We start from the raw sequence: 22,211 nt of genomic DNA, 5'->3' as shown, positions 1-22,211 counted from the left end.
GAAACTGAGTTCCAGAGAAGTTCCATGGTTTGCTCAAGGACACAGCTGGTCAGAGGCATTCTTTGTTTTTTTTTTTTTTGTTAAATTTCTATTTTACTTTGATCGGTTTCTTATAAGAACAGTGTATCTTTAAGAAAGTAAACGTTCATGGTCTAGTCAATATAATGCCTTAATAGACTAAAGAAAAATATTTAGGTATTCAATTGCACTTAAACTTCTTAAATCTTGTAATTTCTGATAATCTCTGTGTAACGTTTACCTCTTTTCATAGATCTAAATGAAGATGATTTTCTTTTGAGTAATAATACACATATTCTTCAAGGAAAAAATCTACAAGGCATTTCTTATCAGGTAATGTGAATAATCAACATTTACATGGTGTTTTGTGAAAATCATCTTGTTATTGATGTGTACGTAGTGTACAATACTTAGCCTTGTAGCTATTTTGTATTTAGTTACTGCAGGCTGTTTTGTAATTCATATGCTTATGTCTCTGTGAATTGGAATATAAATGAAAAAATTAAATGATGACGAGTTAATAAGCCATTTTGATTATGCAAAACATCATGCTCTATAGCCTTTTGATAAGTAACTCTGAACTTGGTAAATTAATATGCTGGGATTTTCTCTGACAAGACCTGTGCTAAGTGTTTAGAACTATCTGGCAATCTTCAGTGAGTGGCATGTCCCTCATGTTTTATGCTTGATATAAAAACATATACTGTGATTTCTGACATATCCCTTTAAAACTTGCATTAATTAGCCCAGGAGTTCAAGCAATTAAGAATGTCTGAACCTTGGGCCTCCCGAATAATAACATAGCATTAATTAACAGCCAAATAATTGCTATTCACCCTGTAACAAAAAATCACATATGAGTCAATAGGGCCAACTCAGTCATCATACTGATTTTTGATATTTTTCTGACAGCCATAGGGTTCTATTTAATCATTCTGATGGTTTTATTAGAAAATTTAGAACTGACCTTCCTCAGCACAGTAGACTGATCAATAGGCAGAGGGTATGTAGCATATGAATTATGAGGGGTTGATTTGGTGAGGAAAGGGGACTCAAATTCCTAAATCCAACCTGATTTCTGAGGCTGTCGGAGGTCCTCCGATGAATTAGACAGTGGGCCATAACTTTTGATCAAGCACGGTTTCCGCTGGCTGCTCTGATGCCGCCGGAGTTATGGAACTGTGCTCCCGAGAGGGCGGCTGCACCAGTTTGCACTTTGCCGGGAAGTCTGTCAACCGATGGGTTCCCCTGCAGGGCACGGCTGAGAGCTCTGAAAACAGACAGAGCTCTGCTGGAGTCTTAGTTTGGCCCTCGTAGCTATATGACCTTGGGCAATTAATCTCTCGATGCCTCAGTTTTCATCATCTGTAAAATCAATCTATAAAGAACCTATATCTCATGGCTGTCATGAGGATTAAGTGAAATACTTCATTAAAGCACTTAGCCTCATGGCTGGCATTTAAGAGATGTTTTTAAAAATTTAGTTGTTGTTATAGAGTCTCCTCTCTTCTCTTTCCCCTTCCTCCTCCTCTTACTCTTTGCAAGAACTTAATGACCCTTTCACGAGCACAGCTGGCAGATTATCTCTGAAACATGCAGTCTCATCCTCCCAAATTTAGATGAGCCTAAGTGAAACACTGTCTGATAGCAAGGAAAAAATAACAACTGGTGTATAGTAAGAGCTCCCCTGACATGTTTTGTGCCCAGAGGAATTCTTCTTTAGGTCTTTAGTAGAAAAATAGAACTATCTCTTAGAAATAAGAAAATGATGTAGAACATTCTTAGACTAAAGGGTTAAAGATAAATCTTTAACACCAAACTTTCTGTGCATTTTAATTGGCTAAGAAATGATTCTTCTAGAATGGTAACCATTCAAATGTACTATGTAGTTTATCACTAAAGATTAGTTGAGGGAATTCATACCCAGTGACAGACAGACAGGAGCTATCTAATCTAGAAATCTTCATTTGAGAGTTGGGAGGTGGTCTTATCTATCTTTAATATCCCTCTTCTTATTCATAGTAGGCATTCAATTGAGCTTAGTTAATTAAGAAACACTTTTTCTGTATGACAGAATACTTCAGTGTAACAGAGTATTATTAAATATTAAGCAGCGCTATGAAAATTATTAATATATTAACTCCTCGTGACTGAGGAAAAGAAAAGTAGAAGCAGTTTACCCTTTGAAAGATGAAGGAGAGAGGGAACCATTCTCAGGTGTGAAGGGGAAACTGACCTTTTGGTGGAATCCATAAGAATGGACTTTGGCACAAACTGTGGCCTCTCATCATGTGAGCAAATGACTTAGCAGAGCATTGTTTCTCCAAGTGTGGCCTGGGGACCATCTATATCAGAATAACTTAGGGTATTTGTTAAAAATGCAGATTTCTGGGCCACACCCCGGTCCAACTGAATTATCATGTCTGGGGTCCAGGAATCAGTATTTTTATGTGAGTTTTCAGAGGTGGCTCAGTACACAAACCATGAGACTCTGGGAACCAGATAGTTGATGAGAACTTGTCTGCAGACTTGATGTCTCACGTATTTTCACTTTACAAGCCCCAACTTGGTTCAGTTCTGGTCTGGGAAGACAACAGCCTCCTGGAAAAACCAAAGTTGAGAGTTGTTCCATATTACAGGAATGATACGCATTCATTACAGAACTTTTTAGAACTATATAAAAGTAGAAAGGATCAAAATACTGAATAATATCTTAAAAGGGTGAACATTTTCATATCACTGGCCATTTTACTGAATATCATTAACATGGGATAAAGTTCATAAGATGTAAAACATATCATAGTTATTATTACCCTAGGACCATGCCTACAAAATAGATTTTGGACAATACAAACATTCAGAATAAAAGATTTAAACATGAATTGAATTTCCAGCCAGAAAACACTCAACAAGACATGTTTCCTTCATGTTCTCAAACTGAGAAGAAGATCTCAGATGTGAAAGAAAGTACAAGGAACCAAGTGGCAGGAGTGTGGGAAGATATTTATGGAATGCTTTCTCCAATACTGACTTTACTCCGTGAATATTTTTGTCTACTTGGCCTGGGATTAGTTTGTTGGAGAACCAGGCTTGCAGGAGAAGTGCTCAAGGGGAGAGTTTGAAGCAAAGCCAGCTGCCTGGTACTATGATCATTATAACGACCATAAAGAATATCTTGGGGCAACTTGACTCCCAGCCTTGATTTTTGTATCCTTGTTCTTGTTTGTTCTTTTCCAGCAGCATTCAGTTGATGGCTCAAACCTTTTGTAGCATATTGAAAAGGGTATAAAATATGCAGTAATACGGACTTTGGGCTAATATATTTTCAAAAATGTTTCATGCCTCATTTCTCACGTAAATTCTTTGGTTGCATTCAGCCTTCAGAGCACCATTCATATTCATGATCTAGAAGAGGGATAACATTTATTACTTTCAGTGCTAGTGGTATTCAGCACTGTCAAGTACCCCCAGCCAGGAATGCACCAAAACATTTTCTCCCTGAGCAATTTCTGTGGAAAAAGTGTTGCTGAATGAATGAATTTTTTAAATATTAAAATAAATATTTATATTTATACACAATATATTTATAAAATATATAAATATATTTTATTATATATTTACATATAAATACATATTATAAAAATATATTTTATTATATATATGTACATGTAAATATATATATTTTTATAAAAATATGTGTATATTCCCCAAAACCTTAGGTTCCCTAAGGTGAGAGTGTTAGATCACTCCATACGCTTTCAATCAATTTCTTTCTTGATGTTCTTTTCTACGGCAACTGTAAGGATAAGTATTTGAATTGTCAGCCTCCCCTGCAGTTAGGGGTGGTCATGAAACCCCATTCTGGCCAATGAGATGTAGTCAGAAATGCCTGGGGAGGGCTTTCTTTTTTGAAAAAAAATAAAGCAAAGCTTCATGAGGAGAAAGCTTTGTCCTTTGCCCTTCTCCCTCCCTGGAGCTGGAACTTGTTATCTGGTAAGTTAGCAGCTATCTTGCAACCCTCAGGGCAAAAGGCACATGTTAAGGATGGTGAAGCAGGCAAATGCATGGAGCTTTATTCATCATTGACATTCTTGAGTAACTGCATTAGCATTGGACCACCTATGTCTGGACTTCTTATTGTGTGGAAATATAAGCCGAATACTTGTTTAAGCCACTATTGTTAGGTTTTCTGTTCCTCAAAGCTGAATGTATTCCTAACTGATATACTTTATTTTTAGAACGGTTACTTCTGCTAATGCTGAATCCTAATTGGTTTAAGATATTAGACCAAACTGTGCTCACAGAGTTGGATGACGTCTAGAATCAGCTCTGACTGTACAATCTAGACTAGCCTCCTTCAATTCTCAAGCAGTGTAATCAGCATCTAGAGTTGAGAGTTAGTCATTTAGTCTGTAAGATGAAAATTAGATTAATAACAAAAAATCTATGGACCACATACAGTTCATTGGCTATATATATACTTAAAACTGTATCCAGTACAGCACAGCATTGTTGGGAAAGGTGTGTATATTAGATCAAAGCAGAATTGCTTTTTGGTGAGCTTAACTGAGGTCATGACACCAAGTGACTGGGGAAGAGCTTTAAGGTTATGCTGTGATCTTCCTGTTAACAAGCAGCAGAGGCAGGTCCCTCATTAGGTTTCATCAGCCAACTTTTCTGTGGTTCTAAGCAAAGTTGTGAACAAACCATAAGGCAGGAAAAAAAAAGAGGCCAAAATGACAGATTATTTAAATAGCTCCTGAAAGTGTCAACTAAAAAATAGTCTTTATGTGTGATGTGATCACTTAAAGATGAACTAATGATGTTGTGCATTGTTCTTATTTTCAAGTACTTTCTTCTCCATTATATAACTTTAGCTACTATATGATCTGTTGCTACATAACAAATTACCCCTAAATTTTTAAATTTATTTATTTATTTATTTATGGCTGTGTTGGGTCTTCGTTTCTGTGCGAGGGCTTTCTCTAGTTGCGGTAAGTGGGGGCCACTCTTCATCGTGGTGCGCGGGCCTCTCACTATCGCGGCCTCTCTTGTTGCGGAGCACAGGCTCCAGACGCGCAGGCTCAGCAGTTGTGGCTCACGGGCCTAGTTGCTCCACAGCATGTGGGATCTTCCCAGACCAGGGCTCGAACCCGTGTCCCCTGCATTGGCAGGCAGATTCTCAACCACTGCGCCACCAGGGAAGCCCACCCCTAAATTTAAGGGCTTAAAACAGCAAACATTATGCCACAGTTTCTGTGAGTTAGGAGTTTGGTAGTTGTAAAGCTGGGTGATTCTAGCTCAGGGTCTCTCATGAAGCTGTAATTAAAATGGCATCTGAAGGCTGCCTAAGCTGAAGGAACTGCTTCCAAACTCCCTCCCGTGGCCGCAGCCAGGAGGCCTCAGCTCCTTGTGGGAGGAGCTGTCTGGAGGCATCAGTCTCTCACCATGTTGGACTTCGCACGGGGCTGCTTGAGTGTCCCCGCAGCATGGAATCTGGCTTCTCCCAGAGTGGGTTATCCAAGACACAGAGTAAGAAGGAAACCAAAATGCCTTCTAAGATCTAGTCTCAGAAGTCATATACCATCACTTCCAGCTTATTTTATTTGTTAAAGGCAAGTTAGTAAATCCAGCTCATACTAAGGGGAGGGGCCTTATGACCCATGTTTTGAAGAGAGCAGTATAAAACAATTTGTGGGTATATTTTAAAACCACCAGAGTGGGCTTCCCTGGTGGCGCAGTGGTTGAGAATCTGCCTGCTGATGCAGGGGACACGGGTTCGAGCCCTGGTCCGGGAAGATCCCACATGCCGCGGAGCAACTAGGCCCGTGAGCCACAACTACTGAGCCTGCGCGTCTGGAGCCTGTGCTCCGCAACAAGAGAGGCCGCGATAGTGAGAGGCCCGCGCACCGCGATGAAGAGTGGCCTCCGCTCGCCACAACTAGAGAAAGCCCTCGCACAGAAACGAAGACCCAACACACCTAAAAATCAATCAATTAATAAATAAATTTATTAAAAAAAAAAAAAAAAAAAAAAAAAAAAAACCACCAGAGCTACCTAATAATATTTTGAGGCTACAGGTGGAGGACAGGTGGAAGAGGATTCCTGCATCCCAAGACCAAGATTATAACTCAGTTCACAAACAGAGAGAAGTAGAGCTCTATTTGGTAGCTAGAATAGAATGTAACCTTTTTTTTTTTTCTTTTTTTTTTAGCTATAAGACTTTAAAGAGTGGCTTTAATTGGTATTAAAAAAACATTGAATGTTATGTAATGTACATTTTTGTCTTTGGTGAAATGAAGTTAAAATCAGACTAGATCTTATTTCAGTATCCAAAGTTATACTCTATCTATCTATCTATATTCCCTTTTAAAGCAAGGAAAAGAGCTTAAGCAACCTCCATTTTAACTTTTAGTTTATTCACAGAAAAGGAAATGGCTGGTAGTAACAAATGAATTTTATGAATGAGCTGTGTTATCTAGCCAAGTTCTAATTCTATATATCTGTGGGCATTTTCACCTCTTGATCATCTTAAAAGGTTGATAGGAATTATTTGGGTATTTCTCAGTATTATTCTCATTTTTTTAAAATTAATTTATTACTTTATTTTTGGCTGCATTGGGCCTTCATTGCTGCATGCGGGCTTTCTCTAGTTGCAGTGAGCAGGGGCTACTCTTTGTTGCGGTGCATGGGCATCTCATTGTGGCATCTCATTCTCTTATTGTGGAGCACTGCCTCTAGACATGAGGGCTTCAGTAGTTGTGGCTCGCAGGCTCTAGAGCACAGGCTCAGTAGCTGTGACGCATGGGCTCAGCCGCTCCATGCATGTGGGATCTTCCCGGACCCATGTCACCTGCATTGGCAGGCGGATTCCTAACCACTGCACCACCAGGGAAGTCCCAGTATTATTCTCATTTTTAAAAGAATTATATAATTTAAAAAATGACTAGCAAACATATTCTGGTAACTTAAACTGTGCCAAACTAGTTGATATCTTTAAAAGGGAACACAAGCCTGAAAATGTGGGCCTAATTCTTTAAAAATCCACATGCTACACTCAATGGCAAAATAAAATCCAATCACTCAGTACTAGTTTCCATCACTTCAGCTACTCTGTCAGTTTCTACATTTTGCCTCTTGGTTTTGGTCTAGAACTTGTGGGACTTCTGCCTAGCTTTGGTTACTATAAAGTAACCAAACTTGCTTTACCTTTATATGAGTCATAACTCTTGACTTTGGACTTGTTTAAACTCTCTGTGCCTCAATTTCCTTATGTGTAAAATGATGCTAAGAAAAACTTCTTATGATTGTTTTAAATATTAAACGAAGCAGCATATGTATGCTACCCCTAGAAGATATTCAATGAACATTTATGTCCTTCCCCTAAACTCTTCTTAATCCCATTGTAAGATTTCCCCTCAGAATAAAAGTTGAAATTCGTGTCTGTTTTCTATTATAAACTCCATCCAGTGCCTTTTGCTGCAGGCTTGTGGTGCCTTCGGTAGAAACCGTGTTTAATGCCAGGTACTTGGATTTTTCAAAAGAGTAGAAGTTGACTGTAAGGACCTTACATTGACAGGAACCAAACATAATAAAAATATCCTGTGCTGTTGTTGCAGGAAGGGGGACCTCTTCCAGGGCCCAAGGGTGGGCTCTTGTCTAACACTCAGAAATGAATTGCCTGAGGAGACACACGTGTTGACAAAACAAGAGACTTTATTGGGAAGGGGCACCCGGGCAGAGAACAGCAGGGTAAGGAACCCAGGAGAACTCTGCCACGTGGCTTGCAGTCTCAGGTTTTATGGTAATTGTGTTAGTTTACGGGTTGTCTCTGGCCAATCACTCTGACCCAAGGTACTTCCTGGTCACTCAGCCAAGACTGATTCCAGTGAGAAGGATTCTGGGAAGTTGGTAGGACATCTGGACTAGAGTCTCCTCTCTCCTTTTGACCTTTCCCGAATTCTTCCCGTTGGTGGTAGCTTGTTAGTTCCCCATTCCTTACCAGGACCTCCTGTTGTAAGATAACGCATGCAAGTGGTTACTACGGTGCCTGGCCAGGGCGGGCGGTTTCAGTCCCCTAACACTACGACGCCAGATATGACCCAACTCCAAATGTATATTTAGTTTGAGTTTAAACTCCATCAGAGTTTCAAAGAGGGATACCCATTATGTACCCAAGGATGGAGGGCATTAAGGGAAGAAGGAATAGACTGCTTCATAAACCATTTTTCTGACCCTAACTTTCTTTCTACCAAACTTCTTCTGGGCTTTGGACCATGTGCTGGGACTTGAGTAAGTGAGGGATGGGGAGTGAATTCACTATACATATAGTGTATATATACTATATGTACATACATGCACATACGTATCCATCTTTGTATACATGTATGTAAAGATCAAGTTACCAATGAAACATTAATCAGTGTACTTTGATAATGTGATAATTTTGGTTGAGGAAATGAATCCTTTCCCAGTTATTCTGGTATCTTTGTACAGTTTTGTTTTTGTTTGTTTTAAAGAATGTCAACATCAATCTTGTTTTCTTTTTTTAATATTAAAAAGGGTGACATTTGAATGTTGAAGTTCTTCTCACTCTCAAAGACATATTAAGCCTACTGTATCATATTTAAGTGGTTTCTCCATCTCTTTCCCAATAATTTTAATGCCATGAGCATTGTTTTCTATAGTTCTTTGTTACATCCTGTTTTCAGCTGCCACATGGAAGTGTTTTTAGAGAATATAAAAAGACTTGTCCTTATTGAGAAAGTTCCTGACCCAAGAGAAGCATTTCCTTCAAAGAAGGATGAGTTTTTAATGTAAAAATATTTTCCCTAAAATTTAGCAATTTCTCCTGAGACATGGAAAAATTTTTAGTGTTATAAAGTATATCACCTTTGTGTGCCAACTCTCTCTTATGACATTGAAATCCTCAGATCACGTCAACCACCTTCCTTTCCTTGTTGAGCTATTGCTAAACAGAGGTTCAGGGAAAGGACATGTTTTAGCAGGTGTGGAAAAATTTCCAGGACACTCATGTACAGCAGCAAGTCTTGTAGTATTATGGGCTTGAATAGACTGTAAATCCTCTTTGCAGTTCTTTTTCCAGGTTGGCTTTTGGGAACACTATAAGCTAAATTATACAACTTTATTTGATTATTATTTCCCAAAATGTAATATAAATTTGCAGAGTCTGTGGCAAATAACCATCTATAACAAATCATTTTCTTTATGTAGGTACAAATATAATAGTTTCAAGATATCTCCATTTACGGCCCGCTCTTCCCAAAGATAATTAACATGTTAACATCTAAGTTTCTATAGGTTTCTTCTCAACAGTACTTTTTTGTCAAAGGAATGATAGCTATGCTAGGTAGGAAGAGGTGATGGAAAGGAACTATTTAAATATTACTTCTATTCCCTGAAAAATTACTGTACCCTACCTTTGCTGTTTCCCATGTCTTCTGAGTTTTTAATGACTAGTTAAAATACCAAAGAGCTGTGGGGGGAAAAAGCAACTGAATCTCAATGAATACTAGAAGGACTTCCCCGATGAAAATAAGGCTATGTGTTTGGGAAGACTAAGAGATAACTTAATTAGAACAGAATCAAAAGAACTGGATCGAAAGACCTGGAGCTACCACTGACTGTGTTTTTAGGCTATGAAATTCATACTTCTGTGCCTCAGTTTTCTCACCGTTAAGGTGTTGGACTAGATGAATACAAAGGCTTTTTCAAATGCTAATAATCTGTGATTAATAGTAGCTCATTCCCACTTTTTCCTTGATACTCTTCTGAGGTCCAAGAGTTTATGTAAGGTAGCAAAAGGGATACATATATAATGTAATGTCCCTAAACTTATTTGAGCAGCAACACATTCCTATGATCCAACTCCTCATTTTGGAGACACATAGGGAAGTGAAGTGGCTTGCTCAAGTGCACATGGCTAGTCACAAAGCAGAGCATCACAACAGAGCAGTCACTTATCTGCAGTCCAAGCCTGGTTCTATTAAACCAGCTTTTCCTGACACTTTTCATTTATTTATTGTGTATGTTAAATTATAACTCCTAGATACAAGGGTTGTATTTTTTCTATGTAATTTTCTATACCCATAGCTCCTTATATTGCTAGGAATCCAACAGGTGCTTAATAAAAATTAATTAATTTGTATACTGGCTCTTAAATTTCTTATCATTCACATTTTTGGTCAGCTAGAGAGTGTACCCCCCCCAAAAGAAATGTGCTTATGAACTGTTCCAGAAACTTCGTCAAAATTTCAAAGCAGAGGATATTACATGGAAGTAGGAAAGATATTGCTTCTACAGCCTTTCCCTTTAAACCAACACAACCTCATTTGCATCTCTGACTTGTGTAATCCTGGCAGCTTCCAGCTGGCTTGGCAGTGTCTCCACATTAAAAGATAGACCGCAACCTACGGGTCAATGAGCAAAGAGCAATCTTGGCTCCTCATACAGAAATGGGGAGAGATGGCTGTGAACTTGTAACTTCCTTGTGTCTTGGAAAATAGAGCCTAGATGACACATTATTCCAAGACCAGAATTATGCACCCCAAAATCTGCTTGAGAGGAAGGAGAAGGAGCCAGAAATCTGTGTTAGAACTTGAGTGGGTGATTTGTATTTATATAGTGGGATAAGTCTGTTACATAAAGGGCTTCATTAGACATGCTAAATTACATTGCTTAGCTGTTCGAATGCCTGCTAATCCTCTAGGCAAATGCATTTCCTTTCCCCACCTTACTTGGTGCAGTCTTTCCTGTGAATAACCATCACATTTTATTTGTATTTCTCATATGACACACATTCACCTTTTCCTCCAGATGTATTTTTGACCAACTGTTCAGTTCCCATATATTTATTGAGCATGTTAGAGACCAGGGTTGAGATGTGCAAAACAGCTCTGGAACCCCAAAGAGCTCACCTTTCAGTGGAGGGGACAGACACAGAAACTTAGGTGACTGTTTTTTAAAATCACTCAGTTGTCTTATTCTCTTTTGCGTCTCCCAGAGGTTAGGTGCTCAGTAAATATGTGTTGAATGAATAAGTAAATATCTTATAAGGCTTCTAGGAGAATATATTCTATTTCATTAATTAGTGTATGCACCTGCCTATTCATTCAATGGCTTTTTTTATTGTGCCCAACCCTATTTTAAGTGCTGATACAGTCTTCATTTCATTTCAATTTCTATCACAAAAACAATACATTTTGTAATTATAATTATGTAAGTATATTTAACATCAACATGGCAATTTTCCCACCAGTTATTTCTTCAATCAATATTTCTTTTGTGTAACTGAATTATTTTCAAATTGTCTTTTTAGCTAGTTGTAGTTCCAAAGAAGCAGTAAAATAAACCTCTGAGATGAAACTTGTTTGCATTGATTGATTCTAGTTCATAATCCTCTTGGCTTTATTACTCTCCATTGAGCTACTAAATGTTAATTGATCATTGTGACCTTACAAATTATCTTTTTAGAGTATATTTTAGGTCATAAATAGAGAGTAATCACTTTCACGTAAAAGAGAATGGAGATACAGTTTTGGCAGAAATAGATTTGATTAAAACAAACCTATATTCTTAATACATTTTTTAAATTATAGAATTTCTCCCAATTATAGAAGTAATATATCTTCATTGTAGAAAACTTGGAAAATGCCGAGTATATAAAGAAGAAAGAAGGCACTTAGAGCGGTGTTTATACTTTTTATACAAATTTGCATTCTGATTTTTCACTTAACAGTGTATTGTGCACATTAAAAAAATCATTTCTAAAGCCCTAAGAATTGGCAAAATTTGAGTAAATAAGTGAAGAGTCATAAGACTTCCAGGTTCAGAGAAATTGTCAATGCAAAATACATGAAACTACTTGAAGTTTCACTTCAGGGTGTTCATTACAGCTTCCTTTTAAAATAAACCAAGATAATAACTTTTTAAAAACCTCTATTTCCGCTGTTGAAGAAATTATGTGATATAAATGTCAGGTGATCTGGTTTTTTTCTATTTGAATACTTGCTAAAGAGATCACTAGAGAGGAAAATTTTTCTAAATCAGAAATTAAGAGCTAAAAAAAAAAGGGGAAATTATTTTACTTCATTCAAGTTCTATCATGTTACTTTCCAACTTCCTTTTCATTAGTAGCGTAAAGAGATCACAGTTCATACAGTTAGATGATTTGGATTTACTTAGTCTCCATAATCCTAAGTTTCTCCCGTGTAAAAGGAAGGGGATAAAATTGGAAGAGATTTAAATTCCCTGGTAGTGAAATACATATATGAAATACATACATATACTTATAAATCAAAACCCTGAGTTTGGTTGGTCTTAAAGTGACCATCAATACCAGAAAACTAGTAACTAGATAATTAGTTGGTTCCTAAAAATCTTGTGAGAAAGAATATTGGATTAAAAGTCAGAATACTTGATTCTCATCCTAGCTCTGTTATTAATGAATTATCTTTCCCTGGATAAGCCACTTATCTTCTCTGGGTTTTCTCTTTTTTTAAACAGGGTGGTAGACTAGAAGTCCAGTAATTTCCATCCTGGCTCATAAAATATGATTGTAGGACTAATCCAGTTCAATAATTCATTGGTGCTATTTTCTAAAAATTGTTCTATCATCCTAATAGTCAAGCAAAGTGTCAGAAAATGAGGTATATTTAATCCAACACTTGTAACAAAATTTTTACATTATTTAAGGAATGTGAGCCAAGTGAACTAAAAGATATGCACATTTATATATAAAAAATATAGTATATACATATTAAAATATATGTATGAAAATATTTAATTTATATTCACATATAATTACCATTTTGATGAAGGAAAACAATAAGTAAGCAAAATACAATAATTTTTAAATTTCCTCTCATTTCTCAATTCCTAATCCTGTTTTTTGCTTCATTACACTTTGAAGAAATAGATAGATTTTACCAAATCAAGTCCTCATCCATTTATTCATTCATTCATTTCATATTATTATTTTAACTAATTCATATGGAGTACTAACTGTCAACAATGTTACAGATACTAAGGATACTGCATGATACCTATATAGAAGAGTATGGTTCCTACCTTCCTTCAGTTTAGAGCCTCTTGGAGAAGAAAGACATTTAACCAATGATGACACAAAAATGTAAATCTGAAATTGCAGTGAAAGACAAGACCGTAAAAGAATGCAGACCTAATTTGGACTTGGGAGTCAGGAACGCTCTGCCTGAAAAAAATGACATTAGGCTGAGGCTCCAGGGGTGAGTAGGAAGGAATTAACCAGGTCAAGAGAATGAGAATAAACAATCCAGGCAGACAGAGCAACATATACAAAAACCCTGAGAAAGGAGAGTTACAGAGATTAGGAAACTAGAGGCCGGCACCTTGTGAGCCAGTGGGGACCCTAGAGACGTGGGCCTTACAGACCCAGTTAAGTTTTGGATTTTATTAAAAGTAAAACTTGGGATTTCTGCAGTAACTTAAGAGGTAGTAATATCACCAGATTTACATCTTTCAAAGAGAACTCTAACCTTATATTACAAATCAACTAAAGGAGTACAAAAACTAAAAGAAAACCAATTGGGGACTTGGCAATAGTTTCAATGAAAGAAAATTAAACTAGGGTGATAACTATGGAAATGGTAAAAAAGAAACAGCTTCAAGACACATGTTGGAGAATAGACCAAACTCGGTAATGGGATAAATATAAGTAAACAAAAGAGAGGTAAACGGCAAAGGTGATAATCTGATTTATGGGATATGCAGGAGGATGGATGAAGATGGCATTCAGTGAGTTGAAGAAGACCAGGTGAGAAACATGTTTGGGGGGGGGCGGCTAAAGGTCACTCTTGATCAGGTTTATAAATCATTTTAAATAGACAGTTGGAGAGGTGAGTCTGAAGCTCTGAAGAAAGCCTTAGAGAAATATATTGGGAATCATCAGCATATAAGTGGTATTAAAAGTTGTGTGTGTGTGTGTGTGTGTGTGTCTGTGTCTGTGTGTATCTGTGTGTGTGTGTGTGTGTGTGTAGATGAGAAAAAAAATGATGGCAATATTATATAAAGGCCCAGAGCTAGTTCTAAAGGAATTTAAGCATTTAATTTGGAGAGAAAAGGAGGTGTCAGCATATAAGAGTTAGAGAAAAAACAGCCAAAAAAGGTGAAAGGAAAAACCAGGAACACGGAGTCACAGAAGCCAAGAAAAGAAAGTATTTCCTAAAGGTCATCATGGTCAATATTGCTGAATATCAAGTAGTAATGGAGTTTGTGGAGTTCATTGGACCACAAAAGCAATTTAAATGGAATAGTAGAGACAAAAGCTGATTGATGAGTACATGAGATGGGTTGAAAGGATGAGAAATTAAAAAGATTAAATTAAAGGAAGCATACACAGTTAACTTTTTTGAGAAGCATGCCTGGGAAAGGGAGTAGAAAGAGTAAAAGATTGTGAATTAAAGATGGATGAGATCAGAGCACGTTTAAAGGCTATTGGGAAAAGTCCTTTAAAAAGGAAGATGATCAAAATTCAATGAAGAGGGAAGATGAATAAAAATGTAAACCAAGTTGTGTCACTCCTCTGATTAGAATAAAATATATATTCCTCAGCCTACTTTAAAAAATCTTCCTTGAAGACTCCTAGTTAAATCTCTGGCCTCATCTCATGCCACTCTTCCCTTCTTTCTCTTCCTTAGGTATACAGTAAGAATTCCAGGTTTAGAACCTTTGCACAGGCTGTATCCTCTTCCAGGAATTCTCTTCCCTCTGCTATTTGCCTAGCTCGCTCTTTTCCATCAAAGTTTCAGTTGAAATGTTCTTCCTGACCATCCACTGAATCCAAAACGATCTCCAAATTTTCATATGTCTGGTTCCTTCTTGTCATTCAAGCCTCAGTTTCAGTATCCTCAGTGAAACCCTTCTGATAACCTAATGTAAATTAGTAACCCCCCCATTCCCATGCCATCACCCTGTGAATTCTTAGCACAGCACTTCTTATGCCACATTTTATTGTTCATGTACTTGTTTATATGTTAATGGTATGTCACTTATCTCTAGAACGCAGACTATGAAAGCAGGGATCTCATCTTACTTGCTCAATGCCGTATTCCCAGAAAGTGTGATAGTGTTTGACATATAGTAGGTGCTCAATAAAAGTTTGTTGATTGGTTGAATGGTAAGTTTAATTTACAGGTCGGTCTTCTTAGAAAATATCTAGAAATTAAAAGGCACATTACGGAAATTTTAATCAAATTCAGTCCAAATATACAGGTAACAGGTTAGAGGATTGTAGTGAATAACACTATTATTTTAAAATATTCTAGAAGATTTCTTTTTAATAGAAAATCTTAATGATTCTATACCTCTTATAATAATAGTAAATCTAATTTTCATGCATCAGGTATATACAATCTAATAGCAAGAGAAAGTTTTCCAGAAGTACTTTGCTATTAAAAAGTAGCCAGCCTAATATAAACAATTTACTACAAGTAATCCATTTGGTAGATAAAACATAAGTATGAAGCCAAGAGTGTATTTACATTCAGCAAGCATTTATTAAGCCATGCACAATCCTAGGCATATCGGATTCAAAAATGAATAAAATGCAATAGACTGATCTCTAATAATTCAAATATGAGTAAGTGAATAAAGATATAAAAGTTAACAATACTGTGTCTTAAAAAGGCTGTAATAGAGTAGGAACAAAATAATGTGGGGCCAGTTTGTTTTACCACCTCTGGGCCATGGGACCACACATTTGAATTTAGACACTATTCAAAAGTTTCCATTCCTCCTAAGGGCAAATGGTTAGTAAGAAATTCAGTTACCCTGGATCTAACATCTTTCCCCAAATCAAGTGAAAGTCTTTTTCACAAAGAAGGGGGAAAGAGAAGGTTATTTTTGCTGCCAGTGTTTCAATGGAGCAATTAAGCTTTGTCTGTAAGATGAAGAGGTTGCCATAAGAAAAGAAGCACAACAACAAAAAATACTGTGCTCAATGGTTGTGCAATGCCAGCTTATTATTTCTGGAAGGGGCTAAAGATTAGAAAATCACTCTTCTTGAGTTGTAATAGACCTGTAAAGCTGAGTAACTCAGAAAGTACTGAAAAGGAATACTGGGGAAAATAATACAAAAATAAATAGCAATAGAAATCGTGGTGAGCTAAGCATGACCTTTGGAAAAAGAGGAAAATTTTGCATATCTAAGAAAATCTCATCAGAGTCCTCTCTGTAAGATTAAAATGATTTCAGTATTTTTCCATTTATTTAATGTAAACAGGTATGGCTTGCTCTGACAAAACATCCCATTTCTTATTTAGGTATTATTATGCAGACAGAACATCAAGTTTATGTTGGCTGTTCAAAGTCATTCTTAAAGACCAAGAATAAGAACTAAATATAATAATTAGAAACATTTGTATGCCAGAGATCCTTTTCTTCCAAATATTTCTTTGGGCTTACAGTCTCTGTCAAAGGATTGGAAAGCACTGTTATAATTATGTCTCATTCAAACATTAATGAGGAAGCAAATCATTCACCTTTTAAAAAATGCAGTATCTATTTTGATGTCATTTATCAGCTGTTCGATGGAAAGAATGAGGCAGAAGCAGGCAGAGAAGTATTTCTGAATTCTGAGTTTTCTGGATGAAAAAGAAGTATTCCTCTATGCATAACTTCTTATCTTGTTAATACAACAGAATACAGCTATCTTACCAATTAGTATAACATTTAGCACATAAGGTATTAATTTCCAAAATATTTTGAAATCTTTAAGAGAATAATATCCTTAAAATAATAAGTAAAAGCAATATAAATACAAATTTGTCAGCATTAAGCCAGTGAGAAATATTTCTGTATCTTCCAAAAAAAACTTTGAGTCATTAAAGCAATGTTAATTCTTTTATCGATATTTTTTTTTTTTGCCACAATAAACCAATGACTAAATACTAATGACTATGTACTAAAACATAATATAGAATGTTGTGGCTGTGTTTTTACTTTTCTCAGTGTGTATCTTTTAGAAAGCAAGAGGCTATTTAAAGAAAAGTATATTGTTTGAAAATATTTCATACTTGAAATAAAATGCTGTTTTACCAGAAATTTCCAAAAGGAAAATAAAGAAAATTGAATTCTGCTTTTTTTTTTTTTTTTTTTTTTTAACACTATCAGTCAATTCTAACACATGCAAGTAGCAACTTTCAATTTCTTGCTCCATCTACGTTATGCTGCAAAGGACTTTTTCCTGTCCACCATTTCACCTTGAGCAGGGGTGCTTCCTTTATAGATGGCTCTGGATTCAATCCATTTTGCTGCATTTTGAAGAAAAAAGAAAAAAAAATGGTTAAAAAATGCTCCGTCTTGTTATGACTGGCCAGCTGTAATATACGTTACAAATTTGAACCTGCAAAAGGTGGTGTGCTTTCAAGTTATTGCTTAAATTGTCTCAGGCTACAGGTCAAGGTCATATTATTTAATTTTCCTATGTTTATGATCTCAACACATTTTATATTTAATTTTTTGTGGAGAATGATTGGTCTTTACCCCGAGCTGTGTTTGTGCTAGGCCATAAAATCAGGTGATGACCCCGTGGAATCCGTGGGCACCTTAAAGAGACTACAGAAACTGGTTTGGACCAAGAAAGCCAGGGTGCCGAGTCTGAGTGAGATGAAACCTACGTCAATAAATCTCCGTGAGTAAGAACTCAATGAGCTGATAAAAACGTTTTGAGGAAGAATTGGGGTAGCATATATTAATGAAGGACATTTTGATAAGGCCTTAACGTAATCATTAAACGTTGAGTTTTTTTGCCAAGTTATTTGTGAAACAAGTATCCTTACACTGTTCCTGAATTTCATCCATGACATTCCATTTCCCCTTTCCTTCAGAACCAGACTCAGAGGAAGAGGAAGAGAAAGATATGGGTAAAGCTCAGCAACAAAATAAGGGTCAGCATTGTCCACTGTTCCCATTCCTTGGCCATAGAAAACAGTATGATTCAGTTTTGATGTGAATGCAGCTAATTGGCAGATCGTGACATGCAACTTTGATTTTCATTTATTTACAAGAATGCGCTATTAATCATAATCTTTTGTTTATACCAGCTAAGCATTTGAATTTAAATAGATTCGACCATATGGCACAATTTACTAAGGGTAATATATGTTTCTATTTTCTATAAATGTTTTATATGTTAACAGAAATTTCATCAGACCCTACACTACATGCAAATACAGGTCTCACTAATCAACTTTATAGGACCAAAGATGTACCTTTTTCTTTTGTTTTCTCAGTCTTGTTCTTACTTTTCCAAAATATTTCACCGTGAGACATACCACGTGCATAAATCTCTCTGCAGATTGATACTAAAATAGAGAATTTTAGGATACCAAAAGAATTTCCAAAAATCTCTACTGAGACTTCATTCTTTTAAGTAAAGCAAAGATTTGATGTGCTTCTTTATGATGCTCTCATATACACATGACCTCAAAAATTAAAAATATTTAAGAATAGAAACATACTATATCATGCTTATAACATGTGGAGAATTTTTTTTAATTTGTATTTTTTCTAAAGTGTCTTTAAGTACACTAGTTTCATGTGGTTTTCAGTCATTCCAGTCAAACTGGCTTTAATCATTATATACGCCTTCAAAAAATTTTAGGTAAATCTGTTTTTACAAAACCAGTCACTTAATATATCAAAGACTTACCCTTTAAAGAAATGCTATTGTAAAACTATTTTGTGGAATTATATGACTTCCTGGTTTAGCCTGTGATGTTCATTCATTTCTATTATATAAAGGGAATTATAATAGTCATAATTTCTACATGTGCAAAATTATTAGACAGACTTACCTCTTATTTTTCTTTACCATTCAGAAGATGAAGATGAAACATTGACTTCCTGTATGAAATTAGCCAAATCCCAAGAAAAGAAAGTTAATAATGTTAGTACAAGGAGGAAGAAAGAAATGGAGATTAGACTAGATTCTATTTCTGCATCACTGGTTAGACCCAGTACTTCAACTGGATGCAGCTTGGCCAAAATATTATCCCCCAGTGGAGGTGAAGTTCAGATGTGGAACAGCTGGAAGCCTTTTCCAGAAAACCCACTCTGGACATATGTTGATTTCCAAATTGACCGGGTTGGACCCTGGGACAACTGTTTCCACTGCACTCACCACCCAGATCTCAAGTCTTCTTGTACAGATATGGATCTCCCACACTCATGGGTAAGTTTGTAAATTACGGAAATGTATCATCTTATCTAGATGTTTGTACTAGCAGGAAAGAAACAGATAACAAATGTGCTAATCAGTCAAATTTATGAGTCTCTGGAAAGTTACCAGAGCTAGAGCTGTCTTTCCAAAAAGCAATGCAGCTCTTGTGACTTCTGCTATCATGTTACTATTGGACATGTTCCTTGTGTTCGAATAAACTACTGCATAATATTTTCCAGGGATTTCTCTTTAACTAAAGGAAGACAATGGATGTTGATTCAGATCAAGAAGATGTGCGTGGAATTGTCTAAATTACAGCTGTTGTCTTGCAGTTTCACAGACAAATAATAGCTAATTTAAATGAGCATTTTCTTTGTGCATGCTATTCTTCTAAGCACTTCACCTGTATCATTTCATTTAAATCTCACAACAACCCTATAATGTAGGAAGTGTTATTCTACTATTAATTCCTTCCTATTTTACAATTGAGAAAAATGAGGTACAAAAAAGTAACAGGTACAACGTCACAGATCTAATAAGATAAGGAGCCAAGATCTAGAAACTAGACTAGGGATCCTGATTTTAGCTAATACATTATAGTGTTTTCCATATACTAAGCTAGGTCCTAAGGCTATATGGTACAAGAGAAAGAGTATGGATTTGGAGTTAGACAAATCTGGGCTTGAATCCAACCTCTGCTATTTGTTTAGCTTGGGCAAATTATTGAAACCTTTTAATTTCAATTTTCTCAATAGTAAAATGGAAATAGTAATATTAAGCTCATGAGGTCATTGAGAAACTAAAATTAAATAACACAAATATTCTAAGATTTAAAAGTGTTTAATTTTTTTCAACTTGAACATAAGTTACTTATCTGCCTGGTGTATTATTCTTTCCTTTAAAAACATTACCCTATCCCTTCAGACTCAGATCAAATACTTTGTCCTCTAGAAAGCCTTCCTGGGTCATGCCAGACAGGAAATTCCTTCCTTTGAACTTCTAGATCACTTAAGGGCATTATTTTTTCATTGTATAGGCATCAAATACATATTGGTGTCACTGTGCCAGTACAATATTAGACTGGGGACGCAGAGCTAAACAATACATGCACTGCTCCTGTCTTCATGGAACTTACCACACTCCACACTGTAGTGGGATGAGTTGGACGTTAGTTTATTTGCTATAAGTAATTCATCTTCGTATCCACCGTAGTCTCTAGAATATTATAGGCACTCAATAAATATTTGAGTAACATTTGCTGACTAAATGAATGGAGTTTTAGAAACCAATGGACTTTGTTACCATAGATCTGGATAAAACTTTTCTTCTCATTCTTCTAACTGTCCCTATATTAATGCAATCGTACATAAACTCAGTTATTATGTGTGTGTGAGTGTTTGTGAATGCGTGTATTGATTTTGGTATATATACATAGTAATGTTTTTCTTTTTTATTTAGGTAGTTTTGCCTATTTTAGTACATAGCAAAATGATTAAGTAAGGAGTTTTTATCTGCAGAAGGTCAAATATATCTGCAGAGTGCTCAGAATTTCAGATGATAGTGTTCAACATTTGTGACAGGAAAACCTCAGTGGATTTGGAGAGAAGCTTCAAGAACACGTTAGAGTTAAATTGGTTTGTTAAACTTAATGAGACCCCTTGCACTCAGGGATTTGAGACATAGAGTGAAAGAAGTTGGATGAGTGCAAATTATTATTTTTATATTCTACACATATATGCTATAATAATAGCAAGTAAAAAATCTAGTTTCATTTTAGCATAGCTGGTATTTTTTTTTCTGTAGTAATTACAAGGCTATTATTTGGGTTATACTTTAACTTTCATTCTAGGGAAGATACAGAAGGCAGATAGTGTTGAGGGAGAAGTCTTCTCAAATGAGTGTTACTTACTATCAATGACAGGTAGTCAGCAGTGACATTTTTGCAATTTTAAAGGGTAAAAGTGTGACCAGATTTTTTTCTAAATGTACCTACATATACAGATACATTGGAGCTGGGCCTAAACCCCACATTTTGAGGGAAATAAAACCAATCCACAAATTAGTTTCTCAATGTCAGAAATTTCAGCAATAGTGGATTCCAGTGTTTTTGATCTCATCATTAAATCAGAGTTTTGAGGTGGCCTGAAAGTGACTTGTCTTCTAGACAGTCCTTATTCACCCAGGTACACCTCCCTGCTAGCCCACTTCAGGCTCACACTCTCAAATCTAGTTCTTATAGAGCTGGATGTAATGCCAACGCTGACATCACTAGCAGAGTGAGATTGGGCAAACTCCTTACCCTCTTTAACGTGCAAATTCCAATTCTATATTGGTTTCAGACCCTACTCATCTCTTTTCATCCAAGTGATTCTTTGCATACTGAAAATACCCATTTGTAAAACAAGGTTATCGAGGTCTGCTGTGCAAAGGCTGTTGGGAAGATTAAATGAAATGGCGTCAGGACTCAGTTGATAGTAGGTAATATTTATACCTAAATCAAAGAGTCAAGAGGCTTGTACTGGGCTTGGAAAGGAGCAACATTTTACTCAGTTGAGATACCATAAACAAATTGAATCCAGTCAGGGAAATGTATTATTTGTGAAGGACTCTTCACAGAAGTCAACAAGGGGAGAATGAGACACACACAGATGATTAACATGCAGTTTAGTTGTGTGTAAGGTCTATGGGACCTGAGGAGTGGGGAGAGATATGTGATTACAGATTTGATATAAATTGAGAAAGGCAAAAGATGACATTTACGAAAGTGTAAACTCCACAAGAGAGATGTGAAAGGAAAAACTACTTAGGGATGCCGATCTTTTCTAACATCCAAGATGAGTGGTGTTGAGAGAGAATTTCAGATGCATCTTAAGAAAGGTAATAGTGGAGGTAACCAAAAATAATATTTGTAGCCAAGTGTTTACAATCAACTTACAAGGAGAGTGATTGAAGGATATTTATGAAATCCTGCATG

General features: G+C 36.2%; 1 protein-coding gene and 1 long non-coding RNA gene across 2 annotated transcripts in view; one reads left to right on the top strand and one right to left on the bottom strand.

Moving 5' to 3' along the window:
- Nucleotides 1–22,211, top strand: part of SAMSN1 (SAM domain, SH3 domain and nuclear localization signals 1) — a 130,509-nt gene that overhangs the window by 31,908 nt on the left and 76,390 nt on the right. Inside the window, 4 exon segments of the mRNA XM_059922226.1 lie at nucleotides 272–356; nucleotides 8,581–8,646; nucleotides 17,580–17,707; nucleotides 18,897–19,249. Of these exon segments, the coding sequence (XP_059778209.1) occupies nucleotides 272–356; nucleotides 8,581–8,646; nucleotides 17,580–17,707; nucleotides 18,897–19,249 (632 nt within the window).
- On the bottom strand, nucleotides 7,717–19,192 carry LOC132365508 (uncharacterized). Its single transcript, XR_009503116.1, has 5 exons — nucleotides 18,873–19,192; nucleotides 17,277–17,327; nucleotides 16,557–16,658; nucleotides 15,110–15,231; nucleotides 7,717–8,029 (listed from the first exon to the last, which is right to left on the bottom strand). It is a non-coding gene; the product is annotated as an uncharacterized LOC132365508 (long non-coding RNA).

The sequence above is a fragment of the Balaenoptera ricei genome, chromosome 4, assembly GCF_028023285.1.
Source record: "Balaenoptera ricei isolate mBalRic1 chromosome 4, mBalRic1.hap2, whole genome shotgun sequence".
Lineage (NCBI taxonomy): Eukaryota > Metazoa > Chordata > Mammalia > Artiodactyla > Balaenopteridae > Balaenoptera > Balaenoptera ricei.
The sequence above is the reverse complement of the archived record's forward strand: the minus strand, read 5'-3'. Positions and strand labels throughout refer to the sequence as shown.